This window comes from Phycodurus eques, chromosome 6, assembly GCF_024500275.1.
Source record: "Phycodurus eques isolate BA_2022a chromosome 6, UOR_Pequ_1.1, whole genome shotgun sequence".
Taxonomy (NCBI): Eukaryota; Metazoa; Chordata; class Actinopteri; order Syngnathiformes; family Syngnathidae; genus Phycodurus; species Phycodurus eques.
The window spans coordinates 12,244,266-12,266,450 of record NC_084530.1 but is presented as its reverse complement, the minus strand read 5'-3'; the positions used below and the strand labels follow the sequence as shown (position 1 = coordinate 12,266,450).

Sequence of the window (22,185 nt, the reverse complement as noted above, 5' to 3'; positions counted from 1 at the left end):
GAGGAGACTAAAATATCTGCATTGGGAAATTGTTTTCGCACGCAATAATAGAATTTAAGATAATTAGGTGCGCATACAAATACACTCACTGTCCCTAACATCAGCCACTACATTTGCTCAATCTGACAATTACATCCAACACAGCTTGCACAACACCAGCAAGATTTTAATTCAGTCATCCTAATATACTCATACTAACCTCTTCATTGGGTACAGCTGCACAATCTACAAAAACTCTTTCAAAGTTAATATTGTTGTTTTGACAGACAGAAATGTATTTCTTGTAGAACTGCACTTCATCCTGCTGAGAGTAATTTCTAACATGGTTACGTTATTTAGCCACATAGAAGTTTTAGAACTATCATGCAGTATATAATTTTGTACAATTTGTAGTGCAAATGTTTTTCAAGTAGCTCTGTCATTGGATTAAAATGTTTTCTTGTAATGTATATAGTACATCAAATAAACTCTTAAGGCAACACAAATGTGTTTATTTTTGTATTCCAGAGGCAACCCCTAATTCAAGAAGTAATACAGCAGGTACCGCTACATCTAAATTACTCTATCCTCATTATCTCTTAAGAAATCCCTAATTTCCAATTCACACTCTTCCTTCTAACAACTTACTGAGCCCACCAAGAGAATTAGGTCAGCCACTTTCAAACTAAAAGCTTTGCTGAATTGCCATAAACAGAATGCTTTTAGTCAAATATGATCCAGGTACATAACAAGTGTTTCTCTTAGATTTTTTTTGTGACACAGCCGAGGAAAAGAGCTCGGCAAACGGTCCTGACTCCTCTCCTGTGGCCGCTGTGTCATCTTGTACCTGTGACCTTTTAGGCGTGGAAATGAGCCCTCCTTTGGCAGCGCACCTCGGCGTACTGGCGGAGGTCGGAGGGTGGTTGAGGATGCGTCTGAGGAGGATGCGGACTCCCAAAGTGACTTCAATGGAAAGTCAGCAGACTGAGAGATGAGACGACATCAACTAAGCAAATACTAGCTTCTTCTGACAATACTTGTTCTTGATCATGGAGGTCAATCTTTTGCTTTATTTCCATCTCCCGAGTTCAACCTCACATCCAAATATGCACTGCCTGGCCAGAGAAAAGTAGCATACTGTTTAATTCGGCTGCCGTATCTTTGAGCTCACACTCATTTGACATCATTTAAGTAAGCCCATGCAATGTCACATTTTCTACTACTCAGAGATGGTTTTTTTGGCCAAGATCTTGTATTGACAATGAGAGCTAGACCTCTGTGTGATGCACACTCATAAGATCCTCAATGGGGTGAAGGTATCAATCATTTGTGAAAATGCTTTTACGATTTGAGCCAAATGGCATTGGCTTTGAGACATTGTCATCTTGGAATATACCCATGCCATCAAAGAAGAAACAACAATCCATCATTGTTAAAACCTGTTCATTCAGCATATTCATGGGCACAGAATGGGAACCCTGACCAACTGATACCAACCCAGATTGTAACACTGCCTACACAAGCTGCTACATGTAGCATAATGGGTGGTAATCACTTTCATCCCCAATTCCTACGCATCACCCTAGAACAGGGTCAAATCTGTATTCAATAGACCACATGGCATTTTTTGCATTGCTGGAGCCACAACCACACAATGTCTTATTTGTAAGAAAGAGGCTATTAATTGCATCAGTTAGGGACAAATATCAACTATTTCAGTAATCAATGGCATACTCTAACCTTTATGCTTAGTTAAATCCAGTTTGTTTCATTTCAAGAGGCCAGGTAGCATATATTTGTCTGCCATTTCTAGTAGTTAACTGACTTATCCTCGTTTCAGAGCACTTTTTCTTGACACAAATCAAATTGATAAACTAAACATCAACCAAGGGGGTTCTTTTGTGCCATCACTCCCGTGTGATTTACTGTTTCCATTTAGTGCTCCACTGAATGACTAGTAATGCAACATTCTGTATACAATAGGTGCCACTAATTACCATGCTAACCTGCCAGCAGAGCCAATACTGTATGTCACATTTGGATAGTATGTCCCCTCGTGTAAATGTGGAACTACTGCAGCTACGGTTGTCTTTTTGCCTGTGACTGCTGTTGATGTATGAGATTGGAAATGTCGATGTCGTCTACACCCAGTGTGCTTTTTGTACCCTAAATAGTACTCAACTATGAGATTTTGTATGATCACTGTTCCATACTTTTACATATAAAAGGTTACCAAAGGTTTAGGGTCACCTCTTGTACAATTTGCTGCATTCTTGACAACAGAAGTTCAGTCTGTATTCTAAAATTTGTAACTGCTAATCACTCTCGACTGTTCAATACAGTTATGTAATCAACTGATGTTTACAATTGCACAATTTCTTTCTAATAATTGTTGAACCACCTGCACACAAAAATAAAGCTCTATATGCACAAAAAAAGACCATGATATCCTTTTAATGTTTCAGTGGAGATCAGTAATTTCACAAGTCAAACTGAAGCAGTTCAACAGGGGTCAGAGTTTGGTGTAACACATCAAATTAATAAAAGGCCACAAGGAATTGAATGCAAAACAAAATACACAATCTTTGACCTGAAACAGCTTCAAAGGGGGAAAACAGTCATATTAAAGAGTGTTATTTCTTCTAATTCCTATTTCAAAATTGCCCCCCCCCCCCCTTAAAAAAAAAAAAAAGGCAGGAAAAAGGTTATCAAATATACACTAGTCAAACTACAAACAGTGAATCTCATTAACCGGATCAACTATATTATTGCTTGCTTTCCCTCCCCAGTCCCGACGTATGAGTCAACAGTTATTAACAGAACAATTGTTACATTCAGTAGAGTGTGTGCACTTATAAAAATTAAAGTCACCTCAAATCAAGAGATAATAATGTGGAGGAAGGCAGCATTGGTTTAAAACCAACCCCTGGCAGCAACATTTTCCTATATTAACCCACAAATGAAGCTCCAACGCAACAGATTAGGGCTGGGCAATTACATGATGGAGATCAAAGATCATGATGAATTTCCTGTCGATCTCGATTATCAGCTGTGCGCGTATTTCTCGATCTAACACGGCAGGAATCTGTGTGACAACAGTCAGTCAGGAAAACGAAACTACCGGTCCGACTCAACCGTCGTCCGCTCTTCACCCCGGCTCCGGACCGGCGATAGAGGTAGCCGGCCGCTCTGCAAGTTTGCAACATCGGTTGTGTGCCGGTGTCTCCAAAGCGAAGTGGAGCAATGTTATTAACTAGCCGATGTGCAAGGTAGAGTGCCATGAAAAAGTATTGGCCCCCTTCTCAAATTCTTATAGTTTTGCATAGTTTCTCCAGTTTAAAATAAAACTAAATGTAAGTATCAGACAAATATAACCCAATTGAACTTCAAATGCTGTTTTTAAATGGTGATTTCATTTATTAAGAAAAAAACTATTCAAAGTTACCTGGACCTGTGTGAAAAGGTAATGGACCACTAAACCTAATAACTGGTTGGGCCATCCTCATCAGCAACAACTGAAATCAAGCATTTTCTAGAACTGGCGATGAGTTTTTTACATCTCAGTGGAGCTATTTTGGCTCACTCTTCCTTGCAGAATTGTTTGAAGTCAGCAAAAATGGAGGGTTTTCTAGCATGAACGGCCTTTTTAAGGTCATGTCATCTGCATTTCAATCAGCTGCAAGTCGGTACTTTGACGAGGCCACTCCAAAACCATGTTTTTTTAAGCCATTCAGAAGTTGATCTGCTGGTGTTTTGGATCATTATCCTGCTGCTGAACCCAAGTGTCATTTAGCTTGAGGTGAAAAAACTTGATGGCTGAACATTCTCCTAAAGGATTTTCTGTTAAAGAGCAGAATTCATGGTTCCATCCAATCACAGCAAGTTGTTCAGGTCCTTAAGGAGAAAAGCAGCCCAAGACCATCACACTACCACCACATTTGACTGTTGGTATGATGTTCTTTTTCTGAAATACTGTGGTACATTTACACCATATATAACAAAACCTTCCTAAAAGCTCAACTTTCATCTGGCCAGTCCATATAATATTTTCCCAAAAGTCTCAGGAATCATTCAGATGTTTTTTTTTGCAAAGGTAAGATGCGCAGTGGTTTTTGCATTGGAACTCTAACCTAGATGCCATTTTTGTCCAGTCTCTTCCTTATTGTTGTGTCATGAACACTGACGTGCAGTTCTTTAGAAGTTGTCCTGAGTTCCTTTGTGTCCTCCTGGATGAGTCATTGCTGTTCTCTTGGGGTAATCTTTGTTGGCCAGCCACTGCTGTGAAGGTTCACCACTGTTCGATGTTTTCGCCATGTGAGGATAATGGCTCTCCCTATGGTTCACTGGAACCCTAAAGCTTTAGAAATGGCTTTGTAACCCTTTCTAGATTGATAGACTTTATTTCTTGACCGTTCTTAAATTTGTTTGGATGGTGTCATTTTGTTGCAGCTTTTTTAGATATTTTGTCTGACTTGATTTTGTCAGGAGATATTCTGTTTACGTGATTTCTTGATTGAACAGGTCTGCAAGGAATCAGGCTTAGGTGTGAGCTGTGAAAATTGACCAGAAATTGTAATTAGCCACAATTAATTCATGATTTAACAAGGAGGGAAATTACTTTTTCCACACAGGGCCAGGTAACTGAATTGTTTTTTAATAAATGAAATCATTTAAAAAACAGTATTTTAAGTTCACTTGGGTTATATTTGTCTGATGATCTTAAACAAAGTGGGGAAACTGCAAACATATGAGAATTTGAGAAGGGAGCAAATACGTTTTCACAGCACTTTGTCGATGCCTTCAAAAACGGGCAACACTTTGCTTATTAATTCGAAAAAGTACCACCACAGTTAAGGTCAGTGTTCATGACAACAATAAGGAAGAGACTGGACAAAAACCACCCAGGTGATTATGCGGAAAGCCTGAAAACGCAAGTGCAGTCAATACATACCTTCCGATCACTGCTGCCAGCACAAGTAGCATTAGCAGTTAGCCACTGATAGCGGTGAGGTCGCCAGACCAAAGCAACCAATCAATCGTGTGATCATGATTCAGGTGGTTTGTAAATCTTTGTAAAGCTTGTTAATCTGTTTATATTGTTCAACATTCGTTGCACTGTTGTGTGAAAACTGTTTATCTGCTTAGTATGCCAATATCATGTTGGGGTTACAGTTCTAAATATTGACTGAGAAGTGTTAAAAGGAGTTTATAAAATGAACTAATCCTCTAGCTTTGGTTTTTAGTACAGATGCTTTAAAACGGACTCTTTAAAAAAAGTTTTTAAAATATGCAAAGAAGTGTGATGATTGAAAGGTATAGAAAAAAAATTTGAATTTTTTCTGCCATATCACCCAGCCCTACATCATACGTGAAAATTAATTTAATAATTGAATTCAATGAATGGATTAATCCTAAAGCATCAAAGAATTAAAGAAAATGCATTATTGAAAAAATATAAATGTATTTCCCTCATCACAGCTTTGGTTTGTACTCAAACAACAACCTAGTGTTGTTAATTTAGATCATTTAATGGTCCTGAAATTAGGGTCACTTACATGTCTGGAATATTTGTTGCATGGGAGTGATCCATTACAGCCAGGCAGTAAGTCAATACAGTGATGTTTTCAAGCTCCTTACCACATGGACATGAGTGAAGGTGGATGTTACACATAAACGGTGTGCCACATCCCATGATATGGTGTGATACAGGTGAATCTGAGGCAGCTGAATTCCACACATGTGGAGCAGGGAGCAAAGAAAGTGGGTTTCAGGTTCAATAAGTTCAATGTTCAAAGTTCTGATGGTATTGGGAGGTGGAAGGAGAGTTGGCGCGAGGTGAAGTTAGGAGGGGCAGGTTTTCTCACAGCAGCATCTTGACTCCTCCCTTTGGCGACTGAGCACCCAAAGAGACACCTCGTGGAGGTGCTGGTCCAAACTCTAGCCGCTTCACTAAGCTGCAAGACAAGCACAAATACTTTTAAGACATCCTCATATTAAAACTCCCACACACTAAAACTATATTTTATTTCATCACACGTCCAGTCCCAATCTGTATAGTTTATTAGTTGTGAATCCCTCTCACCTGTCATACTGTGGAGGAGGGCTCATGCTGCTAGCTTGGATGTCAGCTCCACCGTCTAGCCCACAAGGACTAGCAGGGGCAGCTGGCAGCGCTGGTCGGGTACTCGATGTGTCATATACAAAGTCACGACACGAGGCCAGCTTGGACTCCAGATTCTGCCATGCCACAAACAACAACACAGACAGCTTACACACGATCACAAACTTCATCATGATAGAGACATAAAACAAGGGAGACAAATACATCTCATACCCCAACTTTTCTCAGCAGCTCCCCAACAATGTTCAGTGCAGATATTCTTGCAGATGTTGTAAGAGGAGTCCCTGTTAGACCATCACCTGACACAGAACAAAAGAACAGGGGGAATATAAAACTTACTGGCATCATTAAACATTTAAGAAAACAGAAAGGCAAGTCTCTCTATTCACCTCGCCGGATGCTGGATGCAGGTGGTGTGGCGAACGCGCTGGGAGGCTTAGGAGGGGGTAATAGGGGTCGGGGGGTTATTAGGAGAGGGGCACGTCAGGTCCGGTCGATCCAGGTCTTTGCCCATGCTGCTGGATGGTCGCCTTTCCTTCTGACGCACAGCCAGCTCCTGGCGAAGATCTGTATCAAACAGGACAACCAAAGGAATGTTGTACAGAGTAAAAAGTGCAACCGGTAAAGTCAAATTTCACTGACACGTACAATTCGGAAATTGTCAAACGTTTCTTGGAGTCGCACAGTACTTTGGAGATCTCACATGAAGAGACTTCATTGAGTGAGTGTCTGAAAGAATATATACTCGTGTTTTGCATTTCCTTTGGCTTTAACTTGTAATGTTCATGCCAACACAGAAGACGACTAATGATGGCAAAGAGGGAAAATGTCAAGGTGACCATAGAACCAGGTTCTACTGTCGTGCTCAACCAATAAGAACACCCATTTCGAGATTATGTTTTTTATCCAGTTTACGTCAGCGATCACGAGAACAATTTTTCCGAATTTTAGATAATCACCTTTAGTCATTGGTGTGTACTCCTTTTTGCAACATTGTAACATTTAATGAATTTGGTATCTAGATGGCACCTAACCGTTTGGTCGCCTCGGTAACCCTAGTATTGTCCATGTTTTTGTGATTTTCGTTCGTCTTTAGAGACATTATTGGACTTATTTACACAAGGGAAGACTTGCTAAACATTAGGGAGTCTACTGCGGACTCTCTTTCACCAACTGTCACATAACCGCTCAGGTTTTCTAGGAGTTACTCACCAGCGGATCGTCTGCGGTCTATGGCCAAAAAGGGTAGCGTGCCCAAGTGCAGCTCACGTTCCGAAAGAGAAAATTCCGAAAGCCACAACCCGTCGATCCACCTCGCAAATCTATGCTCCCTAGCCAACTAAATGGACAATATTCATCTTCTCACAAAGACCAGTAAATACTTCGGACGTTCCGCCGCCCTGTGCTTCACGGTGACATGGCTATGTGAACACATCCCCGATGGCACAATAATCCTCTCCAGCATCCAAATACACCGAGCAGACCGTGGCATGGATCTATCGGGGAATTTAACAAATTGAAATAAAAGTAGCGACCGACATTTAGATCATTGTAACGGAGTAAAAGTACATTTCTAAACAGCAGAAGCGGCGGAAGTGGGTTTTTTCCTGGTCTCGTCAACTCCTGTGACTTATCCAAAGCAGGTCCCGAGCGCACAGGCAGAACCTCAGGCCGATGCGCTGGCATATTAGTCCGCCGCGGAGTAATATTCAGAAATTACATCTGTGTGTGGATGGTGGATGTATGGAATGGATCTATCTGCCAGCATTCAAGGAGTACAAACAGCCTATGATGTCAGCAACGGCGGCAGCGACTCCACTGAGCATAGCTGTGTTTACCTCTGGCTTCATCTTTGAGCCTCTGAACAGATTCAAGCAGGTTCTCCTTCTCATCCAGCTCACTCTCAAGAAAAGCATTCCTCTCAATGACATGGTTCATCCTCTGCTCGAAGTCCTCCAGAGACATGATGGTAGCCCTGGACAGGAACTGAGATGATTATTGTGTCCCTGAAAATTTGAAACTATTTTTACAGCAAAACTATTGCATTGAGATTTAGATTCTGACCTTTTGGTCCTCTCAAGGTCATCATTGGATTGTTCTAGCTCTCTTATATATTTCTGCAGGTGATCTTTGACTGCTGTCGTCTCTGCCAGAGTTTCCTCCAGGGTGGATATGTGCTTAAAAGTATCAGTGTGCTGGCTCTCAAATTTCTCCTGCAAGCAGCACACAAATCAGTCAGATGCCAAATATTGCTGACATCCCAGATTCAACAGTGTAGCGTGCAAATGACACACACAAAAATTATATTTCGGCTGTTAAAAATGGCATGTAATAAATAAGATTGTGATTTTATTCATGTTTTTTTTACTGAACAACCTCTGTTCTGATGAAAGAAAATGCCTACAAAACAACTGTACTAGTGTGAACACAGCTTAAAGGTCCCGTAGGTTACCAAACCAACTTTTTTGACTATTTTGGATGTTATATTGGCTGCATGGTGCATCAGTAAACATGTGAAATATGAATTAAAATCATCCACACATTCCTGAGTTCTAGACATGTTTCTGCTAAGAGAGGCCTGAAATTCGGTCATTCGAATTTCTCGAGCTCATCTACGTCACTAGCAAAGATCTCCGCCTACCTCTCCGCTCCTGAGCCAGCGCTGACAACATAAAATTGTGTGCTTTCACAAGTGGGTCTTCTACAGGGAGGCAACCAATCAGAGGAAAGGGGGTGGTCTTAGCCAAATATGGGAAATTCACTCATTTCATTTATTTACTTACTGCATTTATTTGTCATCCACTGCGAACCAAGAAGTAACCTGATAAACAAACGGATTAACAATCAAACTGATTTTTTCCATTAACAGTTATGGTTTGAGGTCTTCACACTATCCATCCATCCAAACATTTTCTGAGCCGCTTATCCTCACTCGGGTCGCGGGCGTGCTGGAGCCTATCCCAGCTGTCATCGGACAGGAGGCGGGGTACACCCTGAACTGGTTGCCAGCCAATCGCAGGGCACATGCAAACAAACAACCATTCGCACTCACATTCAAACCTATGGGCAATTTAGAGCTACTGAGTGATATTTTAGTCATATAGGGCCATTACGGTATATTATTTTGCAATAATATTTATATTACTGCAAGAATTTCAACAATTCCATTTTTTTCTGTCAATATGGGGTGCTGTGTGTACCATTAATGGGGGAAAAAATTAATTTAAATGATTTTAGCAAATGGCTGGAATATAACAGAATGAACAATTTAAGGGGGTCTGAATACTTTCCGTACCCACTGTATACCCTGCGATTGACTGGCAACCACTGTGGTACCCTGCCTCTTGCCCATAGTCAGCTGGGATAGGCTGAAGCTCACCCACAACTCTGATGAAGAAAATGCATTATTACGATGAAAGGCCTCCTCCGCCCTATTAAAAGCTGTAATCCTAATATGCACCAGATACACTGCAGGTGAGTATCTGAGCCTGTTTAAATTATATCAAAGCTGACATATTTGCAGGATGCCATAAATTATAATTTACTGTGCTGGGTGAATGGCACCAGGTGAATACACGTTTATTGTACCTTCTGCTATCTAGTGGAAAATAATTTAATTGTTCTGCATGTCACAATACGTCACTGGCATAGAATAGATGAACAAAGATTTGTAATTAATAATTATTGGCCAAATCAAGTGAAAGTGGATAATTTCCCACTGCACCCCTAATGATCTCTCACAGCAAATTTGTTGGGAATTACTACTCTGAACAGATTGTATGTGCTGTTGCTAATGTAAGTGACAAATGGAAACTATTTTTGGACACATTGTTCAGTCCTAACGGTCAGTTGTATCCCGTTATATCAGGATCCATTTTATAAAGGTTCCTCTGTACTGATAGCATAGTGAAAACGAACCTTAGCTTTTCTTCGATCTGTAAAATGGTAGTGCAATAGCATTACAAGGAATCGTCGCCTGTTATGTTTAGAAGTGTGAAAAGCAGGCATTCCGAGCCCTTCAAAATTAAAGTACTGTGGTGACCCAACAAGGAAGAGACATTCATCATGGACCTTTACCATTGAGAGGGGCAGGAGTTTCATGGGCTTCCGAGTTCAAAGAGGAAGGCTGTCTGCTTTGTTGCCCCCCGCCCCCCCGAAAAACATGCATATTCAGTTTCACTTATCAATCAAACCTTAATGTTTTCCAGTTCCATACGGAGCCTGCGGTTGTCCTGCAACAATTCCTTGTTCCGAACTTCACACTGCTTCAGCTCGGCTTCCAACTCTGCTTCATAGTCTCGGCTCATCTGCTGAAATTCCTGCAGCTCCTCCTGAGCTTCATCTGCCCTAGTGACAGCACAACGATTCCAAATGAGTTCAACCTCCATGCATCACTCATGAGTGTTACATTCAAGATGACGACAAATGACGGTGGTTTAGTGTGTGTGTGTGTGTGTGTCTATAAGAATCCACAATCATAGTATCGAAAAGGTCAGTGTTTTTATTGGGATTATATTTATTATTACTATATATTTAATGATACTACCTCTGCTGGTGTGCATTTGCCTGCTCCTTCCAGAAGCCCAACTCCTCTTGTAGAGTCGAAAAGTTGCGTGTTGTCGGCTCGCCCATGTCTCAGGGTGCTCGGCTTTATGGGGCCCAACTTAAAAAGTGCATCATGCAACATGCTTAACAATGTTTTTGTCTCACAACACCGTCACTGCTGTTAGCAGATGCTAACACGCTAATATAAACGGAGGAATCTGCAGACCATTTGCCACAGTAGGCTAGTGTTTACACATAAAATAATCGTTAAAAAAATGCGGAAATATTGACTAGTTTTTGGAAGACAAAACGACTGTTAAATTTACATGTAACATTTTTATGGTTTAGCAATCTTAGCAAACAAGGTTACACCACGCCAAGTTAAACGGATGTTTAAAATAAACTCACCTGCATGCAAAGGAAATAGTAAAACAGATTCGGTTAATATTTATATCCCTGGTTAAGAGCTTTCGTACACATTTTCTAGTAATGTGCGTTGCTCGAACAAACTAAGTTTAGCTCTGGCCGACAGCTCAAACTACACTGCGGTTTTCCACCAATGAATTACAAACAGAAGCTTGAATTCCGAGACGCTATTGGGCTAAACAAATGACGACTATAAGCGTTTACCCAATCAACACAATCATTTTATCGATGTAGTGGGCGGGGATTTCCGACGTAACCGTCACAAGGGAGGGAAAAGGATATTTGATTAGATTAACAAATTTAAAAATAATAATAATAATAAAATAAGATTTTTTTTAAAATAAGATCAACAAGTCAACAAGGGTTTGTATCGTAAGGAGGCTATTATTCGAATGGATGAATAAAATCATGGAAAGTCTATATAACAATAATAAACAGATTGCAACCATCTTTGAAAGGTTATGGACTAAAAAAATTAGAGGCAGTATCATAATGCCTTGTTTAATTTATTTGGTAATGAAAATCCAATTACAGTAAATATTTTTTTTAATTGAGTGTCCATTCCAAGCTGGCACTTTCATTCATGTCATTTCCATAATTCCATTACTGTATCAGGCTATTTTTAACATGCACATATTTCGAGTGGAATTTTTCATGCTTTAAGAAAACTATATGTGCCCATTAACTATTAATGTTCCATTTGTCTCCTAAAAGTGAATAAACTACAGTATTTTACAGCTGTAAAATAAATAAATAAACATCACTCATAAAAAGGCAAGTGCTGTATTGCAGTTGGCTCTTAACTACAAGATAAATACACAAGTCGTATACAATATGCACAGTAGTACAAAGAGTAGTTAGTTACAGAAGCATTGCCGACATTCACAAATGTTAGGAAGGCATTTACAATACACCTAAGAAAAGCAAAGAGTGCCATTAAAAGAATTAAAAACCTTATATTTATTTTAAACAATTATATATTGTCTTAATCACCGTTCAAATGTAGAACAAACAAGTAAGACTGAACACATAAAGACACTTGAAGACGGATTTTGTGTTGTACAACAGTTTTGTCATTGTAGTAAACAACACTTGTGTGCAGTGACTTAAAAAAAAGACTAAGAAACTTGTGAAAACTGACCTAATGTATGCAGCATGTTCAGACGATGATAAGCATTTCAAGGCTGCTATATGTGCCTTACAGGAGATAAACAGTCATCCATCCATTTTCTGTACCGCTTGTCCTCATTAGGGTCACAGATGAGCTGGAACATATCCCAGCCGTTTTTGGGCGAGAGGCGTACATGGTACACCCTGGACTGGTCATCAGCCAATAGCACGGCACATATGGTATAAACAAATGAATCACATTCACACTCACATTCGATTAACCTAACATGCTTTTGGAATGTTGGCGGAAGCCGGAATACCTGGAAAAGAAAACACAAGCAGGTGGAGAACATGCGAACTCCAGATAGGAAGGCCAGAGCCAAGATTCGAATCTAGAACCTTAGAGATGTGAGGCAGACTAACCACTAGGTTACCGTGCTGCCGGAGATATATAATGTTATAATCCTACTACAAATGTAATTGGTGGTTGCTTCTAATGGAATTGGTGCAACTAATGAAAAAAAATGTCACGAGAATGCAGGAGTCATATCAAGTAACATCTAAGAGATAAAAACATATTGAATGAGTAACCATTTTAAATCCATTACATTCCAAATGTGGCAGTACGGTGGGTGACTGGTTAGCACATCTGCCTCACAGTACTGAGGACCGGGGTTCAAATCCCGGGCCCTGCCTGTGTGGAGTTTGCATGTTCTTCCTGTGCCTGCGTGGGTTTTCTCTGAGTACTCCGGTTTCCTCCCACATCCCAAAAACATGCGTGGTAGGTTGATTGAAGACTCTAAATTGCTCGTAGGTGTGACTGTGAGTGTAAATGGTTGTTTGTTTCTATGTGCCCTGCGATTGTCTGGCAACCAGTTCAGGGTGTACCTCGCCTCTCGCCCGAAGATAGCTGGGATAGGCTCCAGCACGCCCCCGATCCTAGTGAGGGTAAGCAGTACAAAAAATGGATGGATGGATGGACATTCCAAAGGCCCAGGGTTCGCAGTAGGCACTGGGCGTCCCTGCTTAAGCAACTGCCCCCGCGACCCGACCTCAGATAAGCGGAAGAAAATGGATGGATGGATGGATACATTCCAAACCACCGGTCGAAATCAGGTCAAGCGTTGGTCACAGCAGCACTTGGTTAATGAGGTAGAAAGCGCTATAAGAAAATGCAAAAAAATATATATGTATATATTAACAGCCAAACCACCAAACATGTACACAAAGAACACTATTGTACTTGAGGAGTACACCAACTCTGTCACTGGAGTGTACAGACAGTTACCTTGGAGTACTAAGCAATACGTTAATATATTGGACCTTGTGGATGTGGACTCACTGTACTTTTATTTGACAAGACTAAATATCCTCCATACCTCAGTGGAATTATGATGTCACTTCCTTAGCTTTGTTTCGTGGACATGCCTTCTTACAATCCAACACATCTGTTTTCACCTGGCCCAGAGTTCGCAGTAGGCACATGGCATCAAACCCCTCCTCACCAGCTTCTTGCAACAACTCGAGCACCTGTTAATTAGACATGTGAAATGAGTTAAACTCTTTACTAAGTTGTTATTGTTGTTCCTAACTGACTCACCTGGAGGCACTTGAAGGATTTCAATTCACTTAGGTTCTCCTGCAGAAACAGCAGATAGATGCTGAGGTCATTGTAGAAGGGTGTGATGACCCCCAAAGCACCAAAACCCGGCAGCATCTCATAAGGCCGGAGGAAGTTGGAACTTTGACGTGCAGGTCTGACAGCGGCATACGCCACCAGTGGAGTGAGTAGCACATACACCCCAAGGTTGATGTAGCTGAGCAGTCGGAAGACCCCCACTGCCACAAGCTTACACTGGACGGCTGAGGGTACCCTGCTGTCATTGGTCAGCACCCCTGTGCGCAAGTCACAAGGAAACTCATCGGTAAGGGAGGCCAGTCGAATGTAGTATCCCAGGTAGAGGCAGGCGAGCAGCAGGATGAGCAGAGTCAAGCCTCGGCATGCCAAGTACATGATCACGAGGCGGTGAGAGAAGCGCTTGGTCTTTAGATATTGCTCAACTAAAGGATATTTGAAGCAACCCTCAGTCAGCTCCAGAGCACTGCTGCAGAGAAGAACACATAAAATATGTTTTTAAACCATACAATACCAGCGTAAACAAAGGAATGAAATAGATTTGGCAGCTGGGATAGGCTCCAGCACGCCCGCGACGCTAGTGAGGAGAAGCGGTACAGAAAATGGATGGATTTAGTGCATATCAAAATGCATAGTGAATAGTTTTCAGTAAAGTATTTATCTTGAATATTTTTATTATGGGCGGCATGGTGGATGACTGGTTAGAGCGTCAGCCTCACAGTTCTGAGGACCGGGGTTCAATCCCCGGCTCCGCCTGTGTGGAGTTTGCATGTTCTCCCCGTGCCTGCATGGGTTTTCTCCGGGCACTCCGGTTTCCTCCCACATCCCAAAAACATTCATGAATTGGAGACTCTAAATTGCCCGTAGGTGTGAATGTGAGTGCAAATGGTTGTTTGTTTGTATGTGCCCTGCGATAGGCTGGCAACCAGTTCAGGGTGTACCCCGCCTCCTGCCCGATGATAGCTGGGATAGGCTCCAGCATGCCGGCGACCCGAGTGAGGAGAAGCGGCTCAGAAAATGGATGGATTTTTATTATGGCCTTCATTGGCCAATATACAGTCTATCTATCCATCCATTTTCCATACCGCTTATCCTCACTAGTGTCGTGGGCGTGCTGGAGCCTTTCTCAGCTGACTCTGGGCGAGAGGCGGGGTACAACCTGAAATGGTCGCCAGCCAATCGCACTATACAGTCTATTATCATGCCAACATGTCAGGTCTATCAATCAATCAATCAATCTATCTATCTATCTATCTATCTATCTATCTATCTATCTATCTATCTATCTATCTATCTATCTATCTATCTATCTATCTATCTATCTATCTATCTATCTATCTATCTATCTATCTATCTATCTATCTATCTATCTATCTATCTATCTATCTATCTATCTATGTATCAACTGTCCAACCCTTTTCTATCCTACTTATGTCATGGGTGTGTGTTCTGGTTGTTGTCTTCCTTCTGCCTCGTACACACCTGCTCCTGAGAGCATCTTCACCACCTGTGCCTCGTTCACCCTAATTACCCCTTGCATTTAACCTTGTGTCTCATTCTTTCTAGTCGCGTGTTCGTTGTACCTTGTCATCGCGTTCCAGCATTCCTTGTTTCCACGTCACCGACTCACAGTAAGACTAGACCCTGTTCCGATTATCGACCTTGCCTTTTTCCCTCACGTTTTTGGATACTGTTTCCTTTTCGGATTGCCTGACTGTGTACCGACCTCTACCCGTATATGAAACCTCTCTTTTTGAAACTGTCTATTTGTAGTGGAGTCGTGCATTTTTGGGTCCTATCCTCTGTTACGTTCATGACAGAATGAACTGGCCATAACATGGACCCAGCAGACTCAGACCCGGTGCGCAAAGCCCTTCAAGCGCAGGGTCAACGCCTCTCGAAGCAGGATGAGCAGCTTGCTGCCCTCCACCTGGACTGTCAGAGCATCAGGATAATATGATGAGACAGGTCGCCTCACAGTTTGAAGTTCTTATGAAAATGATTCAGAAGAAGGAACCAGTTGGCACAACACCCGATACCGCCACAGTACCAAAGTTTCCATGTGAAGCAGTTACCACGCAGCCACCTGCCACCTCCGCTGCTGTCTGCCCACAACTCTCTCGACCGGAGAGGTTCTCTGGAGATTCTGGGAATATTAAGCCATTAATCACTCAGTGCAAACTCAACATTGAGCTGCAGGCAGGTGCCTTCCCCACCGAGCAGGCTAATATCGCTTTTGTCATTTCCCACCTGACTGGTCATGCGGAGGCGTGGGCTACTCCTGAATGGACCCGCAATTCCCCCGTGTGTCATTCATAAAGCTTCTTTCATAAAGACGATGGAGCTAATTTTCCAGTATTCCACACCAGATCGTGAGGCAGCTCGCTCCCTTGACACCTTACAACAAGGGAGGCGCAGGGTGTCAGATTACGCAATTGAGTTTCGTATTCTAGTAGCTGAGAGTCAGTGGAATAACAGGGCACTACTTGATGCATTTTTTCAAGGACTATCCCCCACCGTCAAGGATCGTTTGGTCTCGCTAGACCTGCCGACCGATGAGAGTCATCGCTCCCACTGTAAAAATCGACAAAAGGCTTTTGGATCACGAGCCGGACGGAGATCGGTGGAGGGCTGCGTCACTGCGCACTTGGAGGATGAGCCTCAGTGGAAACCAGGGCAGATCCCCTGTTGCCGGTCTCAATCCACTGGCTAGCGTCACCACGGAAGAACCCATGCAACTGGGCACGTTCCATCTCTCCCCTGAGGAACGTCAACGCCGGCTGAGGGAAAGGCGGTGCTTCTACTGCAGGCAGTTGGGTCATTCCGTAAGCAACTGTCACCTCAAGGTTGCCGGTGCCAGAAGCAAGGGTACGGGAGAGATGAGTCTGAATTTCATTAAGGAAGACCCTGACCGGGTTCTTCCTAAAGTGACACTATGCTCTCCTGATCAAGACATTCATACACCTGTATTAATTGACTCTGGTTCTGACGCAAACTTACTCAACTCCGTCCTTGTTAGACGGATGCACCTTAGAACCTTTCAAATAAAACGCCACCGCAACACCTATGCTGCAGACGGCAGTTTTATGGGCAAGATCACTCACATATCCCTGTGATGAGGGATATGTTTCAAATGAAAATCCACAGACCCCATCAGGGGATCCTGACTTATCTCAAGTGCCCACCTGTTACCAGGACATGAAAGACTTTTTTTCCAAGGCCAAATCACTTCCACCCCACAGACCTTATGACTGTGCAGTTGACTTGCTGCCTGGAACCACACCTCCACGAGGGAGGTTGTTCTCTCTTTCAGGGCCGGAACACAAGGCTATGAAGTATGTGGATGAATCACTGGCAGCCGGGATTATTCGCCCATCTTCATCCCCTGCGGGAGCCGGATTTTTCTTTGTGGACAAGGAGGACAAGACTCTGCGACACTGTATCGATTACCGGGGTCTCAACGACATATCTGTGAAAAACAGGTACCCTCTTCCTCTCATCTCCACCACCTTTGAGTTCCTGGAGGGAGCCAAGGTTTCCACCAAACTAGACTTAAGAAATGCATATCATCTAGTCAAGATAAGGGAAGGGGGTGAATGGAAAACAGCATTCCACACACCAATGGGACATTACGAGTATTTGGTAATGCCTTTTGGACTAACTAACGCTCCAGCTGTTTTCCAGAACCTTGTCAATGATGTCCTGCGTGACATGTTGAATGTGTATGTTTTTGTATATTTGGACGATATTTTGATATTCTGCCCGGATGAGGAGACTCACATTATTCATGTCCGGTCTGTCTTGCAGCGGTTACTGCAGAATGAACTTTATGTCAAGGCTGAGAAATGTGAGTTCCACATGGTGTTCGTTTCTTTTCTTGGTGCTGGCTCCAGGTGAAATCAAAATGCACCGTTGCAAAGTTGATGTCGTGACTAATTGGCCCACTCCCACGTCACGCAAGGACGTACAAAGGTTCTTAGGGTTCTCTAATTTCCACAGAAAGTTCATTAGAAAATTCAGTTATATAGCCTCGCCTTTGCATGATCTTACCTCGCCACACAGAACATTCGTATGGAACCCGCTTTGTCAGTCAGCTTTTCAGAAACTAAAATCGAGCTTTACCTCCGCTCCCATCCTCACTTTGCCAGATCTCAAACAGCAGTTTGTTCTAGAAGTTGATGCGTCTGATGCCAGTATAGGAGCAGTGCTCTCCCAGAAATGTCTCAAGGATGGTAAGTTACATCCTTGTGCTTATCTCTCTAAAATACAGACTCCAGCCGAGAGAAATTATGACTGAGGTGACCTTGAACTGGTGGCATAATCTCTCATGCAAAAACATGTTTTTCTTGTCCAAAGATTTCAGTGTGAAGATTGAAATATTCGGTTGTTTACCTCTGTGTGTCCTGTGAAGCATCCTTATCTTTAGCATCCAAGGATGCCAAATTCTTTGCCAGTTTAATGGCACGATTATAAAAGCGGTCAAGCTCCTCCATTATGAAGTTGAGATCCGAGGAGAGATGTGGGGCTGCAGTGAAGCGCCAGAAAAGGGCAGGGATATACACAAGGATGGCCAGTGAGAGCAGGATATATGGAAAGAACTACATGAAAAGAGAGAGAACAGATATATGCATTGTCACTTTTCATTCATAGGGTCCAAGATGGAAAAATTCTGGACTTGGCATGTCCTCTCGCCGATGTAGTCATGAGCAGTTTTTTGCCATTGCATCTATGATTGATTGTTATGGCTGTATCATTCAATTACGTATCATCAAGTTGCAGTGATGATTCCCCCTACTAGTGAATGTGTAAATGGAAAGTAGGCCTACAGTAGAGTCACTGATGGTGTAGTGGTGCACTCGCCTAACTTTGGTGCTGGCAGCGTGGGATCAGTTCCCACTCAGTGACGGTGTGAATGTGAGTGCGAATGGTTGTCCGTGTCTATATGCCCTGCGACTGACTGGCGAACAGTTCAGGGTGTAGTCCGCCTTTCGCCCAAAGTCAGCTGGGATGGCTCCAGCACTCCGCGACCCTAACCAAGATAAGCGGTGTTGAAAATGGATGGATGGATGGATGGAGGCCTACAGTACCTTGTGAAGCCAGAGTGGTGAACCATCAGCTTGTTGCTGTACTGCTGCCCAGCAAAAGGAATCCACATACGCTGCTTGTCTCCAGGAGAAGTTAGTGGGGGCAAAGCAGCTGATTTGTGTTCCTGAAGGAGCATATAATTAGGGAGTTTGATACACACATCAACAATTTTCCCTTTACACATCCAATTGATACTCGGAGGTTTATAAATATACTGTATGTACAGTTTTATTGTGGTTTTACTGTGCACATTTATAATAGTGTTGAACTGGGCTGTACCATGCTGAAAGCTGCATTTCCCCCCCCCTTTCAACTAGCTAAATAATCAAATAATCAAAATATAAGAAACAGCTCACAGTATAATGCAGTGCACTTCCATACCACTACAAACTTCAACCCCACCATTAGACATGGTGTCTAATGAATACCTCTTTGATAGTGTCAATCAACTGAACATTGTTATCTTGGTAAAGACAAGTTTTTGATAGAACTTTTGTACTGGTTCACATTAGTGGTTACGGTATTGTATTTTGTTTTTTTAGTAATTGAGGTTCCAAACTCTAGTATGGACAGAGAACAAAATATTCTTTTGGGCGAAGATGACCCAAAAAGCAAACTACTAGCAGCCTAATATTTTGGTTACAGATGATCACATTACTTCAGACTAATGAATAGTACTGTATAAACGTCATATTATGATACTGAGTGGTTAACACTGGCCTAAAAGTCCAAAAACATGCACCTTAGTTCAATTAAACCATTTCAATAGTCAGTTGGTGTAAATGTGAATGTGGAAGGTTGCCTATTTATAAACCGTGTCAGCCCTGTGACTGGCAGGTCATCAATCAGCCGGTATAGATTCAAGCTTGCCCACGACCCTGAACAGGAAACCAATATACAAGATGGATGGATGGATAAATCAAAGTAGCTATCTGCTGGGACCTTGGTTTATGCAACACAAAATGAAGCTGCACTCTATTCTCAAACCTGTACAAACACAAATTAAAGAACATCGACTCTGGTAGAAAAATATGTTGACTCTGTAGATCTGAAGACCTCGTGGTGCGGCAATTGCTGTTCATGGTCATACTGCCATAACTTCCTGTGTGCCGAGTCTCTAAAATAAAATATAAACAGAAGTAGTGTGTCACCTGACCATTAAAATTATGGAGTTAGTCTTCACTTTGGATCTTCCAGTCTTCTATCGAAACTTATACATGATGTTGGAGTGTGTCTGTGGGAAATTGTGCCCACGCATCGAGAAGAACCAACCGAGTATGGTGAAACTGATGCCAAGGTCCCCCCCACCCCCCACCCCATACCAAACTCATCCAACTATGCCTTTATGGACCTAGTTTTGTGAAGCATGGCAGCAAAAATAGGTCTTGCACCACAAAATTGGACCCATACAATGTCTTGGTAACCATACAAAATGTCTTGGAACCACACAAATGTCTTGGTAAAATGAAGAATTAAGATTCACAGGTAATTCATTATATGAGCCATAATATACCCCTTGACTGGCAAATGCATTAGGAAGGGGTGGCACATTGTTTGACGCTAGTTGCCCTAAACTGCTCACTTTGGCAATGCATGATGGGCAGTGGGCATTAACCTAAAACGATTATATGGTTGAACGGTTTATGGGGGTGTGTAGAAGGTGGATTTATACGACATGTAGTTGGACAAGTCCACATGCTGCAGCCGAGACGTGCATGTGGTCCTGCAATGGTCTGTCTGGGCGTGATTTAAGTAAAAGGGTGGAGCCCAACGTCACATTTTCACATTTAATTTCAAACCTCAAGGAATGCAATTTTGTCTACCGATATAGTTATTACATATTCAAGCGCATATTGTAATTAAAATTAAACGGGGAATCTATGTTCCGAAGACTTAAGCGTGCGTGTTTCTTTCAGAGGGCGCTTCGTCGCTTACCCACGGACACTTCCTGAGCAAAAGCGAGCGAGATGAGAAACAAAGGTAGGCCCACGGCCAGGAAGGTCACTATCTTGTCCACGGCCAGCTCCAGTCGCATTCCTTTGTACTTTGCCTCCGTGGGATCCTTCAACAAAAAGTCCGAAAAAACGTATTCTGTTGCTACGTGGGCAATCGCCATGGCGCATGGAGAGGATAATAAATAGATGAATGAAAGTCGTTATATTTTGAATGAAATGTATGAATTGAGCCGAAGTAGAAAAAGAAGCATGCAACTCTGAGCCGCTATTGTTCATGCATCTCCATTCACCGGTGGGATGACGGTGGAACCTGCTGTCCCGTTATTGTTGTACCCACACCACAGGCACCAGGGAGCGCTAGTGGCCACCATTTCTTCTACTCCACTGTACAGTTCTTTTATACGTCAATACTGTATTCACAGTATAATTTTCTCCCAAGACTATGTGACTGTAAAATAAAATGAAGTTTCAGGGTGAACATATAAATGCACAATCCATTGTTCTCTGGACAATATCCAACTCATTTCAAGAGTGAAAAGTCAAGTGTTGCAATATAGATGTAATAGGATTATCCATAAAGTGTGTAATATTGTAGTTGTGTCAAATCATGCTTTAAGCCATGCTTGCCTTTATTTCATAATTTAATGAACTAAAACTGAACTAAACTGAAACGCAATCAATTAATCAAACACTTCTGATGGATTTGATTGAATATTAAAATAGTGAATTATAAATCACACTGTATATATTAAATTTGTGTCATGGTTGTTATCTAATTATTTTCCTAAAAATAGAAGGACGTTTGGACCATAGTTTGGAGTGGACTCTATCTATGGTTTGGAGCGTAGATGAGGATAAACAGGAAAGAAAATGGATGGATGGAGGGATGAATTTGCGACCGTTGTGAGTACTTTCCGGCAGAGGTTGGTTACAAAAAGGTGCGCGTTTTCGTCGTGCGAGCTGGCTGGAGTGGAGCAGTATACTTGAGAAAGATGTGACACACGAAACCTTGTAAGGTATTATTTTATATACATGCACACGGCGTTTTGCTGAATGGCCTTTATGACAGTGTCATGATTATAAATGCAACATAAAACAGGAAGTGCTCCAAGCAGTGTGTATATCAGATAACTAAGCTAGCCATTGTTAGCTTAAACGAAAGAAACCATTGCTTCGCCAGGTAAAGGTTAAAACGTATGTGACGTTTAGCTGTGCTTCGTCGTTTACGTTTAGGTAATAGTCAAATGGCCAGTCAACACGCAGGGACAAGTGTAGTATACATGGCTAACGGGCTCGCAAACAATGTATCACTTCACAAACTCGACTAC

General features: G+C 42.2%; 4 protein-coding genes across 6 annotated transcripts in view; 2 read left to right on the top strand and 2 right to left on the bottom strand.

The window, feature by feature from the left end:
• Nucleotides 1-2,414, top strand: part of LOC133403645 (myosin-11-like) — a 32,689-nt gene extending 30,275 nt beyond the window's left edge. For 2 of the 3 annotated variants that reach the window (XM_061678717.1, XM_061678716.1), the window contains one exon: nucleotides 841-2,414. In XM_061678717.1, coding sequence (XP_061534701.1) covers nucleotides 841-967 — 127 coding nt within the window. In that variant the 3' untranslated portion in view covers nucleotides 968-2,414. Of the gene's footprint in view, nucleotides 1-507; nucleotides 541-840 lie in introns of all 3 variants that reach the window. The other variant, XM_061678718.1, reaches the window with a different exon arrangement.
• Nucleotides 2,415-2,677: 263 nt separating this feature from the next.
• On the bottom strand, nucleotides 2,678-11,479 carry LOC133403646 (nuclear distribution protein nudE homolog 1-like). The gene is given in 10 exon segments (XM_061678719.1): nucleotides 2,678-5,933; nucleotides 6,062-6,216; nucleotides 6,314-6,399; nucleotides 6,490-6,538; nucleotides 6,540-6,667; nucleotides 7,939-8,075; nucleotides 8,165-8,313; nucleotides 10,294-10,447; nucleotides 10,647-10,763; nucleotides 11,054-11,479. Coding segments are annotated over 9 exon segments (1,038 nt in total). The 5' UTR covers nucleotides 10,733-10,763; nucleotides 11,054-11,479; the 3' UTR covers nucleotides 2,678-5,839.
• Nucleotides 11,480-11,633: 154 nt separating this feature from the next.
• LOC133403656 (pannexin-1-like) lies at nucleotides 11,634-21,143 on the bottom strand. Its single transcript, XM_061678736.1, has 6 exons — nucleotides 20,838-21,143; nucleotides 18,905-19,026; nucleotides 18,210-18,415; nucleotides 13,782-14,286; nucleotides 13,561-13,711; nucleotides 11,634-13,343 (listed from the first exon to the last, which is right to left on the bottom strand). The coding sequence occupies exons 1-5, from the start codon at nucleotides 21,016-21,018 to the stop codon at nucleotides 13,571-13,573; spliced, it is 1,155 nt and encodes a 384-aa protein (XP_061534720.1). The 5' UTR covers nucleotides 21,019-21,143; the 3' UTR covers nucleotides 11,634-13,343; nucleotides 13,561-13,570.
• The window catches only part of LOC133403655 (meiosis regulator and mRNA stability factor 1), a 28,620-nt gene continuing 23,521 nt past the window's right edge, over nucleotides 17,087-22,185 (top strand). Inside the window, 1 exon segment of the mRNA XM_061678735.1 lies at nucleotides 17,087-17,299. The gene's annotated coding sequence lies outside the window, so the exon portion shown is untranslated.

Coding starts and splice junctions, on each gene's coding strand:
- LOC133403656 (XM_061678736.1), bottom strand. CDS start 21,018: ATGGCGATTGCCCACGTAGCAACAGAATACGTTTTTTCGGACTTTTTG. Junction 14,287..18,209: donor GCTTCACAGGACACACAGAG/GTAAACAACCGA, acceptor TCTTCTCTGCAG/CAGTGCTCTGGAGCTGACTG. Junction 13,712..13,781: donor AATCCTTCAAGTGCCTCCAG/GTGAGTCAGTTA, acceptor TCTAATTAACAG/GTGCTCGAGTTGTTGCAAGA.